General features: G+C 53.4%; 1 protein-coding gene across 2 annotated transcripts in view; it reads right to left on the bottom strand.

The window, feature by feature from the left end:
- Positions 1 to 280: 280 nt before the first annotated feature.
- SEMA5B (semaphorin 5B) overlaps positions 281 to 17,128 on the bottom strand; it is a 36,925-nt gene continuing 20,077 nt past the window's right edge. Inside the window, exons 5-21 of one of the 2 annotated variants that reach the window (XM_087817883.1) lie at positions 16,934 to 17,032; positions 16,215 to 16,428; positions 15,245 to 15,530; positions 12,787 to 12,922; positions 11,451 to 11,658; positions 11,134 to 11,341; positions 6,257 to 6,374; positions 5,911 to 6,092; positions 4,651 to 4,794; positions 4,281 to 4,428; positions 3,914 to 4,139; positions 3,542 to 3,760; positions 2,911 to 3,081; positions 2,660 to 2,809; positions 2,366 to 2,410; positions 1,719 to 1,924; positions 281 to 1,490 (exon numbers count right to left, since the gene is read on the bottom strand). In XM_087817883.1, the coding sequence (XP_087674009.1) occupies positions 1,332 to 1,490; positions 1,719 to 1,924; positions 2,366 to 2,410; positions 2,660 to 2,809; positions 2,911 to 3,081; positions 3,542 to 3,760; positions 3,914 to 4,139; positions 4,281 to 4,428; positions 4,651 to 4,794; positions 5,911 to 6,092; positions 6,257 to 6,374; positions 11,134 to 11,341; positions 11,451 to 11,658; positions 12,787 to 12,922; positions 15,245 to 15,530; positions 16,215 to 16,428; positions 16,934 to 17,032 (2,919 nt within the window). In that variant the 3' untranslated portion in view covers positions 281 to 1,331. Of the gene's footprint in view, positions 1,491 to 1,718; positions 1,925 to 2,365; positions 2,411 to 2,659; positions 2,810 to 2,910; positions 3,082 to 3,541; positions 3,761 to 3,913; positions 4,429 to 4,650; positions 4,795 to 5,910; positions 6,093 to 6,256; positions 6,375 to 11,133; positions 11,342 to 11,450; positions 11,659 to 12,786; positions 12,923 to 15,244; positions 15,531 to 16,214; positions 16,429 to 16,933; positions 17,033 to 17,128 lie in introns of both variants that reach the window. The other variant, XM_087817882.1, reaches the window with a different exon arrangement.

The following is a 17,128-nucleotide window of genomic DNA, read 5'->3' on the forward strand; positions in this document are numbered from 1 at the left end:
TTCCCCCCACCACACAGGTTTACTCATTTCTCAGTCAACTTTGATTTTATTAAACTCAGCACTGTAAAAACCTCATAAAATAACCCTCATCAATACTCCCCTGCTGGATTCACACATTTCCACTCTGGATCTGTTGCCTGGAAAAGCTGCTAAATGGCCTAGGCAGAAATCTCTCCTGTTGTGTCGCCTTTGGCATACCTTGTGTTCCCACTTATGGATTTGTCTGTCCCTAATCTCTTTTCCAAAAAAAGACGTGTGTTTGTACTCACAAATGGAAAGATATCCTCTATTAAAGTCAAACTTTACTTGGGTCATTTCTTCCACCCTGAGAAGACCATCTGTCACCACAGTGTGGTTCTCTGACTAGACCATGCCAAGAGGAGCCCACACACATATGCACGAAGACAAAGCTGCATTTGGAGACTGGATAGCATCTTTAATAATAATGCCACAGCCCAACATCCTTTTTGTTGCTGTAGCAGGTTGTGATTGTGTGTGTGTGTTCCTGAACATATGAGGGGTCAGCAACTCCCAAGTGGCTCTCAGCCAACAGCTCTTTAGAGCAGCAACTAGAAGACAGTCTCCATAATGGCATGGAGGCTGGGCTCCTGCCTCCTTCTCTCCTGGGCCACCTTTTGTGCATTCAGAGGGCAAGGCTGAGGCCTATGCTAGCCCAGATTAAAGGGCTTCTCAGCAAAGATGAGTCTTCAGTCCTCAGCCCTCACTGCCTCTGACCAGAGGTATGTCCCTGGGCACAGTACACACTGCTAGGCACAGGTGGATGACCTGTGCTGGCTGTGGTCCCTCTGTCACACTTAGGCAGCACCACAGTGGCCCAACCCTGGGCAGAAAATCCAGAGCTTCTGGGGCCATTGGGTTAATTCTTTTAAAAAATAATCAGGTTGTAGCCCAGGCCCTTTCTGGGGCCAGCCAGAGAGGGGCAGACTTGGCCTGTGATGACCACATAGCTATCGTTTCCAACCCAAACCTAAGAGCCTGCCCTCCTGCCATCTCCACTCTCCAATTCTTCACATGCCCAATAGGTCCACAACCCAGACATGGCAGGGGAGGTGAGCATGACAGTGAGTCAAAAGAAGGCCATGAGAGACCTGGGCTGAGCTGGAACTGCAGCCATGTGCCAGCCCGAAGCCAGCCCTCTCTCCCATGGTCATTGCCAGCCAGAGCTCTTTGAAGCCGGATGGGACTCCCACAAGGCACAGCAGCAAGTTCTTGGCCTAGTGCAGGAGAAAACCAAACTGGCTCCACAGTCCCATCTCCACTTGCTCTGTGCCTTAGGAAGGCAAGGAGCCCAAGTCCCCAGGAGAGTGGTATCAGCTGTTGGGGAAGCACCGTTGTCCAGGTGAGGCCTCGGGCCGGAAGCTGTGTTTGTTCAGTGGGCTGGGGTAGTAGGTAGTTGTGTACACATTGGTCTGCTGCAATGGGTAGAAGCTGGCTTTGTCATCAGGGATCAAGTTATTCTTGTTCAGGGTCTATAGGAGAAGGAAGGAACAAAAGAAGGGGTAAAGGGACAGATGGAGAAAGTGGACAGCCAGGTCAAGGAGATCAGGAGCCAGTCAATGAAAGGACATTCTGTTGACACAATATTCTGTTCACAACATCACTGCTCTCTCCCAAGTACCCAGCCCCGTATGCCCACCTTAGAGCCAGAACCACTGTACTCATCACCCTGCCCTCTGCTTCTACAGGAGGAGTCCTACCTTGAACTCCATGGGTGTATACTTCTCTTTCTTAGGGGTGCCCCCACCCTTGTAGTGCAGGTGGTTGGGTGTGGCAGGATGGACGAGTGTGGACTCCTGGGACTGGCGCTGGCAGTGCTGGTAGGACAGGTACACTGCCAGGGTCAGCAGCCCAGAGCCCAGGAAGCAGGAAACACCAGTGGCTACCAGGTGGATGAGACTGAACCCTGGGGAGGGAGAGGTAAGTGGTAAGGGAAGGACCATTGTGCAGAAGAGAGCCTCCCGACTGCCTCCCAATAGGAGGCTCTGAGATATAAAGGAAAGAACTTTGAGGCCAGAGCCAATGGAAACAGGAAGGCTGAGCAGCCCCTCACCAGGAGCCTCTCTCACAGAACCACCTATGGCTTGGGTCAGGGGCAAACAGAGGATGTGGAGTTGGGTGACTCTTCTTAAATACAGACTTGATGACTGTCTCTTAGTTGGGGGCATGAGTGAAACTGCCCAGAATGCCCTCTACATGGTCTAAAGCAGTGGGGAACCTCCACAAGTTTTGTCAGTCTGGAGCGGGAGGTGAAGAGGTTCTAGATTTCAAAGTAAGGTGGGTCTCCTTGAAGAGGAGGGGAAGAAGAACATTGTCATAAACGGGGGGCAGGGCATGTTCCTTTTACCTCCACAGCCGGTGGCCTCCTCCACACTGGAGGCAGGCAGGATCACTGCAGAAAGACAAACAGGGAAGGTGTTGGGGCAGGGAGAAGAGAGGGGTCTCTCTGGGGCTAGGTATGTCTCTGGGAGGACCTCTGGGTCAGCACTAGCTGTGGGATAGACCTGGGGCTATGTGCCTCCCACCCTGATGTTCCATCCTGTACCCGCCCCCCGCCCCCCACATACATGCTTCAGAGGGGGAAGGAAGTTGGGGGCTCAGTGGGAAGCATTGGTGTGAAGTTGCTGGCTGGGAGGCCTACCAGGTATCTCGCTGTAAGGGCAGGGGCGGCTCTGGCTGCTGTTTCCAGCACAGGTGCTGGGCCCTGGGACCAGATCCTCACAGTGCCGGCTGCGGGCTTGGACTCCGTCCTCAGTGCATGCACTCCACTCAGACCACAGTGACCAGCCTTCTGTGGTGATGGGTTGGGATGAGGTTAACTGCCCCAGCACCCTGTGGTGGGGATTAGAGGGCTCCATGGTGCCCCCAGCCCTGGCCAGATGTACTCAGTACCTGGGCAGGCCTGCGTGGCACACAGTGCCTCCTCTGTGTGCAGTCCCAGACAGATGTCCTCGCCTGGGGAGGGTGCAGGGCTGGTGCAGGAACGCGTGCGTTGATAGTGGCCACCACCGCAGGAGGCTGAGCACGGGGACCAGGAGGTCCAGCAGGACCAGGCGCCCCGCACTACAAGGGGACGCGGTGTGTGAGGGGAGCTGCAGGTGCAGGCAGGACTAAGACAGTCTTCTACCCCATCCAGGGCAAGGCCATCCCTGTCCTGGGCCACACAGACCTCAACACCCGCCCCACCCCCACTCCCACAGCTCTGTTGGCAAGGGGCCCTTCCCTGTCAGGGGGAGCAAGGGAAACGCAGGCTGCAAGGAGTCATCAAAAACCAACTCAAAACAAGCTCCTTATCTGACTAACCACTAGAGGAGAGAAAAAAAGTGACAGGAAGGTGAGGAAAAATTTCGCTCTATGGGAGTAGCTGCTGAGTCCTGTTCAGGACAAGAAATTGTTCTGGGGCCCCTTGCACAGAGCTGGCAGAGAGAAGAGATCACTTGAGCATCCTGGATGGGGGTTCCCCGGGTGGAGGTTTGCCTAGGCGGGGGTTTCCCTGAACCAAGATTACTTAGTGCAGGGTTACCTGGACAAGCCTGGGGGTTGCAGTCCTGGTACTCAGTGGCGTCGCCCACGCAGGGCAGGCCCCCGTTGCGCGGCTCGGGGTTCGTGCAGGTCCTCTTTCGGAAGTGGAAGCCCAGCTCGCAGTCCCGGGAGCAGGACGACCAGGGGCCCCAGGCGGCCCAGCCCCCGCTCCCCACGTGCTGGGCTGTGCCCCCGGCGCGCAGGAGGTCCTCCACCAGGGCTGGGGGTGGGAGGGCCGGCCTCAGCAACGCGCGCTTCTTCCAAACCGTGCGTTCCACCCGCGCTGAGCTCCCCGCCACCCCTGCACCTGCCCCCTCGCCCGGGGCCTGGAAGGGAGGACGGCGGGGGAGGGGGGGCAGGCGAGGGCCTGTACCGTCCGTGTCGCAGGTTCCGGAGCTGTCCGCGGGGCAGGTTCGGGTCTCTGTCCTTCTCCTACCAAACTGCAGGCCGTGGGGGTCGGGCAGGGGCGCGCGGCAAGTGAAGCGGAATCGCTGCTCCTGCCGCGCCCCGCCCCGAGTCACGTTCACCGGCAGCCACGGGGTCCACGGCGTGTTGCGCCGCACTTCGGGGCAGCCCTCAGGGTTGCACGTCTTGAATTCCTTGGGGATGGGAGCTGGCGCTGTTTCACAGCCTTGCAGCCCCCAGGCCTCCCCTGCGGTCCGCCCCGCCCTGGCCGCGCTTGCACGCCCCGGGTCCGGTCCCGGTCCCGCCCGCGCCCCAGGGCCCGCCCAGGCCCTCACCACTGCGCAGCCGGGGCAGGAGTCGCCGTTCTCACAGGCCCGACGCCGGGACTGTACGCCGCCCCCACAGTTGCTGCTACACTTGCTCCAGGAGCCCCAGGATGCCCAGAAGATGGGTACCGGGCAAGGTGTGTTTTCGTTACAGAACCTGAGGGGTATGAAGGGAGAGGGTCATCACTCTAGGGAGCAAGCACCCCCTTCCCTAATAGGAGGTCCCTGGGAGTGCAAACTGGGGAGGACAGGAATCCACTGAGTCGCCCGGAAAATCCCGGCTATTTTCTACGGAGCCCCCCCCCCCCCCCCCCCCAAAGTCTGGGACCTCAGGGCTAGCTTCTCCGTCTCAGAAATCCCCAGCCACAGCCAAGCTCACCGCTCCTCCCGGCTCTTGCCCACGCAGATGCGGCCCCCGTGGCGGGGAGCGGGGTTGCTGCAAGTTCGCTGGCGGACCTGGAATCCTATCCCACAGGTCGTGCTGCACAGGGCCCACGACGACCACGCGGTCCACGCCCCATTCCTGGGGGGTCGGAGGGGACAGAGACAGATGACCTCTGAGCCCTAGCTTCTCTGATCTAGTCTACATCTGGGCAGTTGGATTTTGTTGTCAGGAAGGGCCAGACAGTGATTCATTCATTCATTTGTTCATTCATTCCTCAAACATGTCTTGAGAGCCTTCTGGCATATGTCAGGCTGTGCTCAAGACTAAGGGTACAGAGACAGGACATGACCTCTACTCACAGGGCAAAAGGATGCATTCTCTAGAGAAGGCCCCAGTTGCCTTTCCAATGTGCAAACTTTGTTTCAACCTTCTTGGTTAGCCAACCCTTGCACTCATAGGCATGCTCCCTTCCCTGTTCTACCACTGCACGTGCATTGCTCCAAACTCAGACACCACCCACTCTTGTCTACTTTGACTGCAATTTTCAAATTTTGGCTCTACCATTTACTGGCTGTATAAGCCTGAGCAAGCTACTGAAACCTTCCGTGTGCCTCATCATACTCTTATCTTTAAAGTAAGGATAATGATTGTATTCCTACTACCATGAGGTTGTTGTGACAGTTCAATTAATAAATGTATACAGAATTAAGTTATTTTAAGAGTGTCCAGAATTGTGGATTAGTTGTGATAACTACTTTATGGACTCCCCAGGTACTAGGCAGTGTGCAAGCACTTTATATATAATACCTCCTGTAACCCTCTCAACAACCCTTGGGGTTGGGAGTGTAACCCTCACCTAGAGAAGCTCAGAGTGGATAGGTGGCGTGGCCAAGGCCACACCTCCAGACAGTGGCAATCCAGGATTGGCACCAGGTCTGCCTGCCTTACCACCATCCCATGCTGTCCCTCATGTTTAGGACAGTAAGGCTTATCAAGGCTAAAATCTGTCCAGGGGTGACTCCCATGTCTGTCTAGCCTTCCTCTTTGTATCACGAGCCCCCACAAGGCAGAACTTCTCTCCCACTAGAATGGAAAGTCCCCCAGGGCTCACGCTTCCTGCCTCAGACTTTAGCTACTTGTCTGGTCCCTTGCAGAGCCCTGAACTGGTTTCCATCCCTCAGGGCAAACACCTGGCTGCGGGTGCCGCAGTCTAGGTTAAGACAGTAGCCATGCAAGCCCTGTATCCTCACATACCTGGAGCAGTTGGCGATGTGGATGGCTGGCCCCACACAGTCTTGGCCCCCACAGCGGGGTTGGGGGGTGTCACAGGCTCGAGCCCGACATAAGCAAGAGCCTGAGTTGTCCCCATCTAAGTGCTCACATGGTTGCCATGGTGACCACGGGCCAAAGCCCCCATCCCGAGTCACATTCCGCACCTGCAGACACACATCCAGGGGCGGGGGGGGGGGAGGGTGTCCAGTCACATAAGGCAGGGGTAGGGAAGGCACAAGGTTCTAGGGGATGTTGGATTCTGCTGGGGAGTCAAAGCCTGTAATAGTGGGGAGAAGTTCTGGGAGGGGTGGCACAAAGGGGTTCTCACAGGACACGCTGTGATGTTCTGCGTCCAGAGGCTCATGTTGGAGCTGTCCTCCAGCGTGCTGCAACGTTGCTGCTTCCCGTCCCAGCCGCAGTATGGATCCCGTGCTCCCAGGCATGCCCTACCAGACAGAGGTCCTGACACTCAAGCCCACTGGCCTCCCAGCCTCACCAGCATCGCAAGAACACACCTGGCCACTCCCCTCTGGGCACCCCTTTCCATCCAGTTACCCTCCACAATGATAAGTTCATTGAACACTTACTGTGTGCCAGGCATCATTTTAAGTGCTTTAGAAGCGTGAAAGAATTTAATGTAACAAGCCAATAAGGAAGCTACTCTTATTGTTCCCATGGAGTCTGCAGAGGGACTTTCCATTGGCCAAAGGGGCCAGGGATGTTGAGGGCTAAAGGGATACACAGAAAAGTCAACGGGTTGCCCCTTTTGGTGTCTCCAAGATAGAATACTTCATTTCTCTTGAAACTTCAGGGAGAGTCACCTGTCAGGTGAGTTCTTTATTTTTAGTGAGTTCAATAGATCATGTCTCCAGACCAGGCTCCAGAGAGAAAAGAGGTTTTATGAAAGACCTTATAGAGAAGAGGGTGGAGCTTCCCCCTTGTCACCAGCAGAGGTCAAAGAAGACAGTGCTGTCCCTTGCCCCAGCAACCCATGACCTTGTATAAGGGAGGCCATGCTTGGGGCTTCAGTGAGTTAGGACCATACTCTGGCCCACCTGGGAATGCAGAACACTCATCTGTTACTCAAGAATCTGACTCCACTTTATTCACTCAAGCACAGTTTGTATAAACTGTACAGTATAGTGTGCTCATATTTTCTTCTAGGATCAGTGGTTTGATTTGGGGGCGTTTCATCAGCAGAATGTGTCAAACTAGACATCGTGGGACTAAATACAATACATGTGCAAACGTAGTCCCAGCAACCTGTGATTTTGAGATTCTGCTCACTGGCTGACATTTGGACCAAATTGGCTGCTAGCAAATTCAACCAGTAGAGCCCACTCCTGAGTGTATTCCCCCAGCTCTCAGAAAGGGGTACACACTCTAGGAGCAGCTGATATTGCACTTTATAAGCAACAGACATTAAATTTAAAAAAGAACTAGCCATGACTAGTGGTTATTAATAATAATAAATAAGATGCTATCTATCAAAAACAAAAGTCTGCCAGGAGAAAAAAATGGATAAGAGCAGAAAATTTGAATCAGTTTACACAAGATAAAAGCAGAAGATCCAGGAGAAATGCAATTTGCCTCATGCTACTTCTTTCATCTAGGGCCTAGGGCCTAGCCAGTTCTAGAACAGTGGTTCCCAGTCTTCATTGCAAATTATAATCTCCTGGGGATCTTTTAAAAAGCTTAGCAAACAGACAATGGTGTGGTGAGGGACAGAGGAGGGGGGTGAGGCGGGGTGGAAGGGGTCAATGGGGAGAAAAGGGGACATCTGTAATATTTTGAACAATAAAAAACACACAACTCATTCAAATACTAAAAATAAATAAATAAATAAATGAATAAATAAATAAATAAATAACTTAGCAAACAAACGAAAACCTGCTCTTATCTGGGCCTTTGGACTGGAGCAGGCCCAGGCACTGGAAGCTTTTAAATACTCCCCAGGTGATTCTAATGAATAGCATGGTTGAGACCTGCTGTTTCGGGGCCACTTTTGTAAACACTTCAAAGCCAAGAGATTAAATGCCTTTTCTCTCCAACCCAGGACAGAACAAGAAAAGCCTCAGAGTAGATTCTAGCCCCAGCTCCTCCTCCCCCCTCAATGGGGGTCCCCCACCCTCTCAGCCCTGGGGCTGGTGCCTGAGCCCTCGGGTCCTCATTCACTGCTTTTTCCAAATGAAACTCCAAAGCTTACAGAGCAGGAAACATTCTTAAGAAAATTAAAGCTCCAAGCAGGGAAGAGTTAAAGTGTGTCTCTGCCTGGAGGATTGGGTGCCACTTTAGAGTTTCTTTCGTAAGAGCAGCCATCAGACCAATAATGCATCACCATGCCTTGTTTACTGCAATGTCTCAAGCAGCCATTACAGAAGCGAACAGGTTCATTCCCGGGGCTCAGACGCAGGACAGAGATGGATGGTGGAAGTTGCAAGCAGGCAGTTTCCAGCACCATGCGGTGAGGCTGTAACTGGGAGCTGTCCAGGGTAGCAATGTTTGTCCCAGGAGCTTGCGAGCGTAGCTGTTACTGAAGATGGCAGCAGGGTGGCCCAAGGCCCCCTGGCAGGGAGAGGAGTCAGGAGGAGATGCTCTCTGAGCCTCCTTCCCGAGGGAGCTGGGACAGAGGCCATGCCCCTCCTGTGCAGCCTGATCGGCGTGCTGGAAGGAGGAAGGGGTGGCTCATGCATAAAACACCTGCTTTGTAGAGCCAAGCCAGCGTTCATGGCCTCTGCTCCGCCTCCTGTGAGCCCGGTCCCTCCCTGGCCAGGCTAGGGTTCTGGCTGTGCTCCATGGAACTGAGATTTGCCTGAGTGAAAGGAGGGGGCTGGACACAAGCCCCTGGATTCTGGGCAGAGGAGGGGGCCTGCTCTGCTTGCCCACCCTCGTCTCCTGCCAGCTTTGGAAAGAATGAGGTGAAATGCCTATCCTTGGATAAAACCCTGTGTCAACCCACCTCATATTGTGCAAATTCTGGTAACATTGTATGATAGACAGTTGGCTTCCAGGCTCCGGAGTGCACAGTGTGGTGGCTGCTCAGGTTTACTTTGGTCATTTTATTAACTTTGCAATAATGAAACCTCACGTTTTCCATTTTTACATCCACCTATAGCTTTATGGCAGTTTTCATTGTACACATAAATGTCTCTTACCCCAAACTCAGGAAGCCAAATAGGATGAAAGTTTCAGATCCCCAACTGACCTCTTACTCACTTGCTGTTACACCTGGCCACACTATGCAACCTGCACGTCCCCTCACTGCAGCACCATGTGTGGGGACATGTCCTGGTGGCATCTTTCTCTCATTCTACTGCAGACCCCATTAGTTCATATCTGGCTAGAGCCACATTAGCTCACGCTGGCTGACCATCTGCCCCATGACAGTGCTGCCCGCCACTGTCTGATTGATCTTTGTAAAACACCCATTCACGCTGCCTGTCATTCACTCCACTGCTCTAAGACCACGTCAGTGCCCACAATCACAGGGTTCGAATCAAAATCCTCCCTTGGCATTCTCAGGTGGCATCAATCCACTTTCCAGCCCCATTCCTCACTCCTCTCCTGCACCAACATCCTTTCAGGCCAAATCAGGAAGGAGCAGTCATGTGGGGAAGGCCACTTTATGCTTTGGCTGGGTGTGGCCCCTGGCAGAATATAAAAAATACTGGACACTGAGTTTGCCTTCAAGGATTTACAACCTCTTAAAGAACAAGGCCCATGTGAAAAGTTGAATGACAACACAAGAGTTAAAGAACACAAGCAATGGGGGAAATGCCATCCTCAGGTAGCCTGTGATTCATCGCCAAGTAGCCCTGTCTGTATTCAAGGCTGGAGACTGTAGACTCCAGAAAGCCCAGGAGGTTGGAGGCCCCTAAATGCACTTCTGGGGATAAAAAGGCATAAGGACACTAGCTACCACTTATGACTCACTGGGTAAGTGCTTCATGAATATTAAACTCTAATATCATTTGCTCCATCACCATTTCCTATCTTCCCAATGAAAAAGCTGAAGCCCGAAAGGTTGAGGAACTTGAAGATCATATAGTTAGTAGGCAGTGGAGCTGAGATGGAAGCCCAGGTGTGTCCAATTCTAGCGTATGAGTCCCTCCTGCTACATACACCCCGTCTCTCCCCCCACATTAGATACAAGCCAAGATCTCTCTCCCCAACCACACGTTCAGAGCTCTGAGGGAAATGAAAGTGCTCTAGGCTTATTTCACCTTGCCTCGCTTCTCTCACACTGACAGCCCTGCAAAGTGCTCTGACCACGGGAGGGCTAAGTGAATATTTGGGGCTGAGGAGAGCTTGACTGTCTGCCCACTGCCACCCCTCCCCCTCCCCCCTGGCTGCCACATCAGGACTATCTAGCCTCTTCCCCTGCCCTCCAGGCCTCTGCCCAGCTCCCAGCACACCCCACTGGGGCTGGAGGACAATCCTTGACAGCAGGAAATCCATGTGTCTCCCAAATCCCAAGGACAGATGGGTACAGCCAGGAGGTCTCTATGTTGCAAGGGCCACAGGAGCCCATGTGGGCTGTGGCTATGCCAGCTAAAGGCAGTTTTTTATTAGCTCAAAAATGAGGGGGTGCAGCTTTGGGGAGGTTCACGTGGTCAGAGGCTGAGCTGTATTTCCATTTGGCTTTGGGATAGCTTTTGTTTTCCCTCTAAATGCCAGTATCGCTGTTGCCAAGTGTGTGAATCCACCTGAAGCTAAGGTATGGAGAACTGATCTCGGAAGTAGTTGGGAAAGGTATGCAGTCTCCACGTGGTTCTTCACCTCCACCCCACCCAAGCCAGGCCTCTGTGCCTCTTATCTCTCATCTGCCCCCACCTCTCCGTAACAAGCACTGTGGTTTTAAAGATAAAGACCACTCTCTGAACAGAGGAGACTGAGGAGAAATCAAGTGGGCTCTAACTATGGGGCTGATAACAACAGGGATGACAGCAGCGACCATCACACCTCCTGGCAGTGACAAGTGGCTTATGCTGATTATCCCAATTAACCTTCACAAAGCCCTGCCAAAAACCCTCGGAGATTTTATGAGGAGGAAACCAAGATTCAGAGAGGTTAAGTGACTTGTTCAAAGGCACACAGCTGGAGACTGTGTCAGGATGACACCCCCATCCAACAAACTTCAAAGCGTTCCTTCCAATGCACGACTGGCGGGGATCAGCCCGGGGAGGTCCGCCGCGCGCCGCTTACCTCTGGTTGCGGTAGGAGGCGCACCTCTCCAGCGGGACGCGCAGCACCCCGTCGCTCAGCCCCACGAAGAGCGCGCGGGCGCTGTGCAGGATGCGCAGGCTGCGCAGGGGCTCGCGGCGCCCGGGGGGCAGCACCTGCAGCTCCTCCAGGTAGCAGCCGCGGAGGCTGCGGCTAGCGGTGGACAGTGCCTTCAGGATGGTGCCCGACTCTGGAAGGGTCAGATGAGGGTGGCCTTAAAGGGCCGGGAACCTCAGAGCCCCAGCCCTAGCCCCTCAGCCTCCTCCCACTCTGCGCCCAGATGCGGCTGGTGGGCTCACCAGTGCCGATGTAAAGCACATGGTAGAGTGTGTCCTTCGCCTGCACAAGGTCCACCACGAGGTGTGAGAAGCGCACACTGTCCTGGGTGACGCAGGGCTCGGGCGTCACGGGCTGCACGGCCTCGCTCATCAGGAACAGGCGCTGGGCGTCCTGCAGGCTGCGCTCCGTCAGGTTCTCGTTGGGGCCCACCTCCGACAGGGTGCCGCACTGCGCAGGGAGGCCAGTCACACGTGCAATCCCCTAGCTCCCTCCTTCCTCATTGGAACACAAGTGGGCACGGGCACACTCTGATTCTTCAGGCCTCCCCCAGCATCCCCGCTGAGCCCCCTGCACCCTCTTCCAGGACCAGAAGAAGCCTTTTCTATGGGAACTAAGGGAAACTGAGGCTGGGAAGATGGGACAGGAAGGACCTGCCAGGACTGGGGAAGAAGAGGGGGAGATGCAAAGGGGACTGGATTATCTAAAAACTGATTATTGGAGTGGGATAACAAGTGTCCTCTGATCTCACGATGTTGCTGTAGGTGTCGTCCTCCCCCCCCCCATTGGGCCAAGCCCTGCCTTCCCTCTCCTGTGTCCCTACCTGCTTAAGTTCTTATGCCTTCCAAACCAAAACTGGAAAGCAACTATCATTTATTGAGCACCTACTACATTGCAGAGACCTCACACGTATCTATGAGGTCAATGGAATTATCCCTACATAACAGATAAAGAAAAAGCGACTCAAAGAAGTTGAGTGACTTGCCCAAGGTCACATAGAGAGAGGGCTAGATCTGGGTCAAGACCGTTGGACTGCAAGGCCTGAGGCCTTTCCCTGCTCCATTCTGGCCTGGGCAGGAAGTTGGATGGATATGAAAGTCCACCATCAGTAGCTTCCTTTGCCCCATGGGTCTTTCCCCTTCTCTGTCACAGCACTGGGGTTGCTCACACTACCCAAGGCACCCAGTGCCCTCACCACTCCTGGCATTCAGAGACCCTCCAGGCACTAGTATCCATGTAGACTGAAAGCAAACTCCAGCTAAAATCCCCAAATTCTGGCTAGACAGATCATGTGTGCTCTCCTGGTCCCTACACTGAGTAGAGCTGAGATCCCACCTCCCTACTTCCCTGGAGGTGGGGTCACATTTAGAGATGGCTCAGAGCATGCTCCCTTGCTGTGTCCCAACCTCTCTACCCTTCTTGTTCCACAGTCTTAGAGATTACCACCCTCTTAAGGGACCATTATAGAACCCCTCAGATGGGCACAGGCCAGCAGGGACAGGTTTGAGAATCAGCTTGTTGCTGGTAGTCTGGTGGAAGGCGATGTGTGCAGAGAGGGGCAGGGAGGAGAAGCTGTACCTGGAAATTGGGGATGGGGTTGGCGATGGGGAGCCAGGCAGCCCTGGGGTTCTCCTGGTAGCGAAATGGGCCATTGAAAGCTTGGGAGATGGCACTGAGGTTGAAGGCGCACACAGCAGAAGCAGCGATGCTATTTCTGAAAGGCAAGAGATGGTGGGATGCTGCCCCCCCCATAGGCCTCAGCACCCTCCTTGACCCCCACAGCCAACAGTCTAGGCACTGCCTGGCACAGCTCCAAGGTCGATTAAACACCTATGATGAGTCTGGTGCCGTCTGAGTGATGGGTGTCAGAGAGGAGGAAACATGGTCCCCATGCTCTAGAAACCCTCTGGGAAAGACCCACTGATGAGAAGTCCTGGTGGGTTCCTCTGTGTTACTTTCTCATTCCCTTCCCTTCTCCTGTGGAAGGGTCAAATAAAGTCAGTGTTTTCAAACATTTTATCCATGGCCACTGTAGGAAATATGTTGTATATTACAACTCAGTATAACACACACATATATGCACATACACACATATGCAATGAATTTTTATGAAACAATACTTACCCTTATTAAATGCATTATACTCTGATAGTTTTATTCCAGTCCATTGTTTTACTTATTTTATTTTTAAAAAGCGGGTTACCAAACCACTGATATATTGCAGCCCACAACACCCTGAGCCAGATACCTCTAAGACCACTCTCAGTCACAGAGTCTGATGTTTCTGAGTCTGATGCGAACAGTTCAGAGATGACACCCCTAAACCAAGTGTTTTCAGTTCTGTTTTCTGCTTTTAGCCCCTTTCCCAAATGTGTCCATTTCTGCCTGGTATCAGCCCTGTTGTCTCCCCCGGATGCTGCACTGTCCTCTGGGCTGGCCTCCCTGCAGCCTGCCTAGTCTTCTCTAATTCATTCTCCACTCGGCAGCCAGAATGCGTGTTTCAAGATGCACAACTGAGCTAGTCTCTGGCCTGCTTCAAGCCCTTCAATTGCGCATTTTTCTTAGGATAAAGATCAAAACCCTTAAGGCAGTCTACAAGGCCTGCAGGACATAGCCCTCCCTGTCCCAGCCCTTCCACCTGCTCTCCTGTCTTTCTCCTTCACACCCCCTAGGCTCTTGCCATACTGCTCTGGCTCAGTTCCTCAAACATTTTTTCCTACCCAGAAACTTTGCATGTGTTGTTCCCTTGAGCTAGACTGCTCCTCTCCCCCAGTTAATTACTATTCATCTTGTGGATGTCACTTCCTATAGGAAGTCTTCCTTGATTACCAGCCCTCCATAACTTTAGAGGTTTCTCTGCACACTCACTGCCCTTTGCCTTTGTAACATTTATCTAGATTAAAATTGTAATATACTAATTGAACTTTTGATACATTAATATCACAATTAATAATAATCACCCCCTCTAGAATGTAAGCTCCTTAAGGGATAGATCTGCTCTTATAACCTGGAACCCCCCTCACCCCCAAGCCGCACAACAAGCACTTGGCATGGAGAAGGCACCCAATGCAAACTATTTACCATCCACACTAATGTTGATATTTCTCCTTGATGCCTTTCCAGTGGCCCTTGCACTTTGCTCTCCTTCTGGTACTGATTGGCAGGCTGGTCATTAAGTCCTGGCTGTCAGCTCCGGGCCTGTGCGGGCTGTGCTGCATGTCTGTCTCCCTGGCCTGGATGGCCCCTCTGCTCCTGCTCCTCAGCTTTACTCTCATCCCTGGACAGCCCCTCACACTATCCTTCCTATAGCTAATCTGGTCCTCATCTGACACCTGCGATGGGGGCCCAAGGTAAGCAATCACCTGTCTATGGCTCATGTGTTTCTTATGTTCTTACAAAGAACCCTGCACAGTGTCCTGTATAACAAGTGCTTTCCTTGGTCTCTGCCACCCAGTCAGCATTCTCTCTGTGAACATCACCTGACTGAGTCAGCCTTGACATAGAAGGAGGTGGGAGAGGGCTCATGACCTTCATGAGGGTTAACCTTTCTTACACCTGGGAAACAAAGGGCTCTGATCCCCAGCCTGTGTTTTCCAGTGCAATCAGGATTGCCAGAAGACTCTGCTGGGTAGGGCTAGCAGGGCCCTGGAATCCTGAGGTTGGAAGGGACTGTAAGGTACCCCCTCTGAACCTCCCCAACAGGCTGCTGCCAGGCCATTCCGGAGCTGCCATCCCCTTATTCAAGGCAGCTATTTCACTTTCATCACCAGCAAGTTCATGAAGCTGCAATCCAGCTCCTTTTATTTCTTCATATCTGTCCTAGGCCTGCCCTTCATAGCAACCCAGAATAAATGCTGACCACTGCAGGGGCAGCAAGTTGCAAAATCCTCAGATGACCCACTGCAGAAGACACGGCAATCCCCATTCAGAAAGGAACAGGACAGAGAGGGGCTTTCCTGAGCCCACCAGGCTGCAAGGCCAGACCAGAATATGTCCCGGTATCTCAGGGAAGCGGTGGCCGGGGGCAGGGACTCACATGTTGGTGGTGAAGACCCCATAGATGAGGTCCTGCTCGGGCAGGTGGAAGGCACTCTGCAGCTCGTTGTAGTAGAAGGGGACCTCGCCCGGGCGGGAGCAGTTGAGCCGGGCCTTCATGAACGTGGTCCACGTGTCCTCCAGCAGGAAGCGGCCCCCCACGTCGTTCTTGCACACGCGGGCCACCCGAGAGTACACGGTGCGCCCGCAGTCATGCTCCACCGCGTTCTCGCGCAGGAAGAAGTAGGCAAACAGCCCAATATCATAGGCTGCCACAAAGTTTGGCTCTGGGGGCAGAAGAGGAACAAGGGGTGGGTCAGGCCAGCAGGGAGGAAGGGGGCAGAGTCGGGAGTAATGGCCTACTTCCGTTTTCCCAGATGGGCATCCTGACACCCCTCCACCAGCTTGGTGACCTGGGGGCCCTAACCGTTCCCACCTCCAATGCAAAGTGCAGTTATAACAATAGTTAACATGCATTACTGAGCACTCAGTGTACCAGGCACTACTATGAGTACTTTATATGGATCAGCCATTTTATTCTCTTAACAGCCTGTGAGGTTAATACCGTGATTAGCCCCATGTTACAGATGAGAACATCGTGGCACAGACAGGTCAACACTTGCCCAAGGCCACAGAGCTAGTTAGTGGAGAAGCAGGGATTCAACTCCAAGGGGCAGGAAACTCATGCCACCCTCCCCACTCACTTCTTTCCCATAACCACTCCTCCAAATCAATTCCTATTCCTTTCTCTCCCCTCATTGCCTGCCCTCCACCTGTCCTGGGTACTCAGGACATCTGTGATTTCAGCCAGAGTCCCTCTCCTCGGGCAAACACACGCCCACTCTGGGCCTCTTGATGAAGTGAGTGTGAGCCCTTTCAGAGGTTGGGCAGGGAGGAGGGCTGATGGGGGGTCAGGGTGGGCTGGTGGGTCAGAACTGGGGGAGCCCACCATTGGGGCTGTGCCTGCTTACCATTGAGCCACTTGGAGTTATACTGGGCAGTGCGAAGGGGCGGCCCACTGCCCAGGCTTCGGTAGATGGCAGGGTCCCGACCCGAGAAGTCGATGACTGTGGCCGCGTAGAGCTCCCCCTGGGAGGAGATGACAGCGGTGGAGTTGTGGCGAGGGTCGTAGGGGCAGCGGGCCACGCCATTGATCTTCTCCATAGTCCGGCTGAGGTTCCCCACCTGGGATGACGGGGAGATGGGGGCGCTTTTCCCTGAGATCCAGGGGCTGCCTGTTTTTCTTCACCTCAGCGTTTTGCTTCCTCCCGGGCCCCTGGCCTCTGTGGGCCTCTCCCTCCCAGCATCCTCCTCAATGCCCACCCCACAGTCTCTCTGTGGGAGCAGCCCTCATGGAGGGGGAGGTTGTGCCAGGAGCTCCACCTGCCTCTGACCCCTGCGGTAAGGTAAACTGATAAAACACAGGCGGCTGAGTTAAATTTGAATTTTGATGAACAATAAATAACGTTTTAGCATAAGTATATCCCAAATCTTGCATGGGATATACTTGTGCTAAAATATCGTTTGTTGTTTATCAGAAATTAAATCTAATTGGGCATCCTTTCTTGTTTTGGGGTTTGTTTCATGGTTGTTGTTTGCTAAACTTGGCAACCCCACTCCAAGGCTGTGTGCCTGGGCAAGAGAGCCTCCCAGTTCTCTTTCTGACTGTCCCACCCTGAGCGGCCCCCACCTGTCTGCTGGAGCACACTGGGGAAAAGGCATTGGTCCCACACATGAACACTTTCCGGCCAGCGACAATCAGGACTCGCACGTAGTTCTGACATTCCTCCTGAAGCAAGAAGGGGAAGTAATAAAGGGACAAGCTCTCCAGGCACAGCACTGGGCGTCTTTCCCTCCCCACTGCACCACAGGTATTTAAAAGCAC

The sequence above is a fragment of the Miniopterus natalensis genome, chromosome 6 (genome assembly GCF_054644295.1).
Source record: "Miniopterus natalensis isolate mMinNat1 chromosome 6, mMinNat1.hap1, whole genome shotgun sequence".
Lineage (NCBI taxonomy): Eukaryota > Metazoa > Chordata > Mammalia > Chiroptera > Miniopteridae > Miniopterus > Miniopterus natalensis.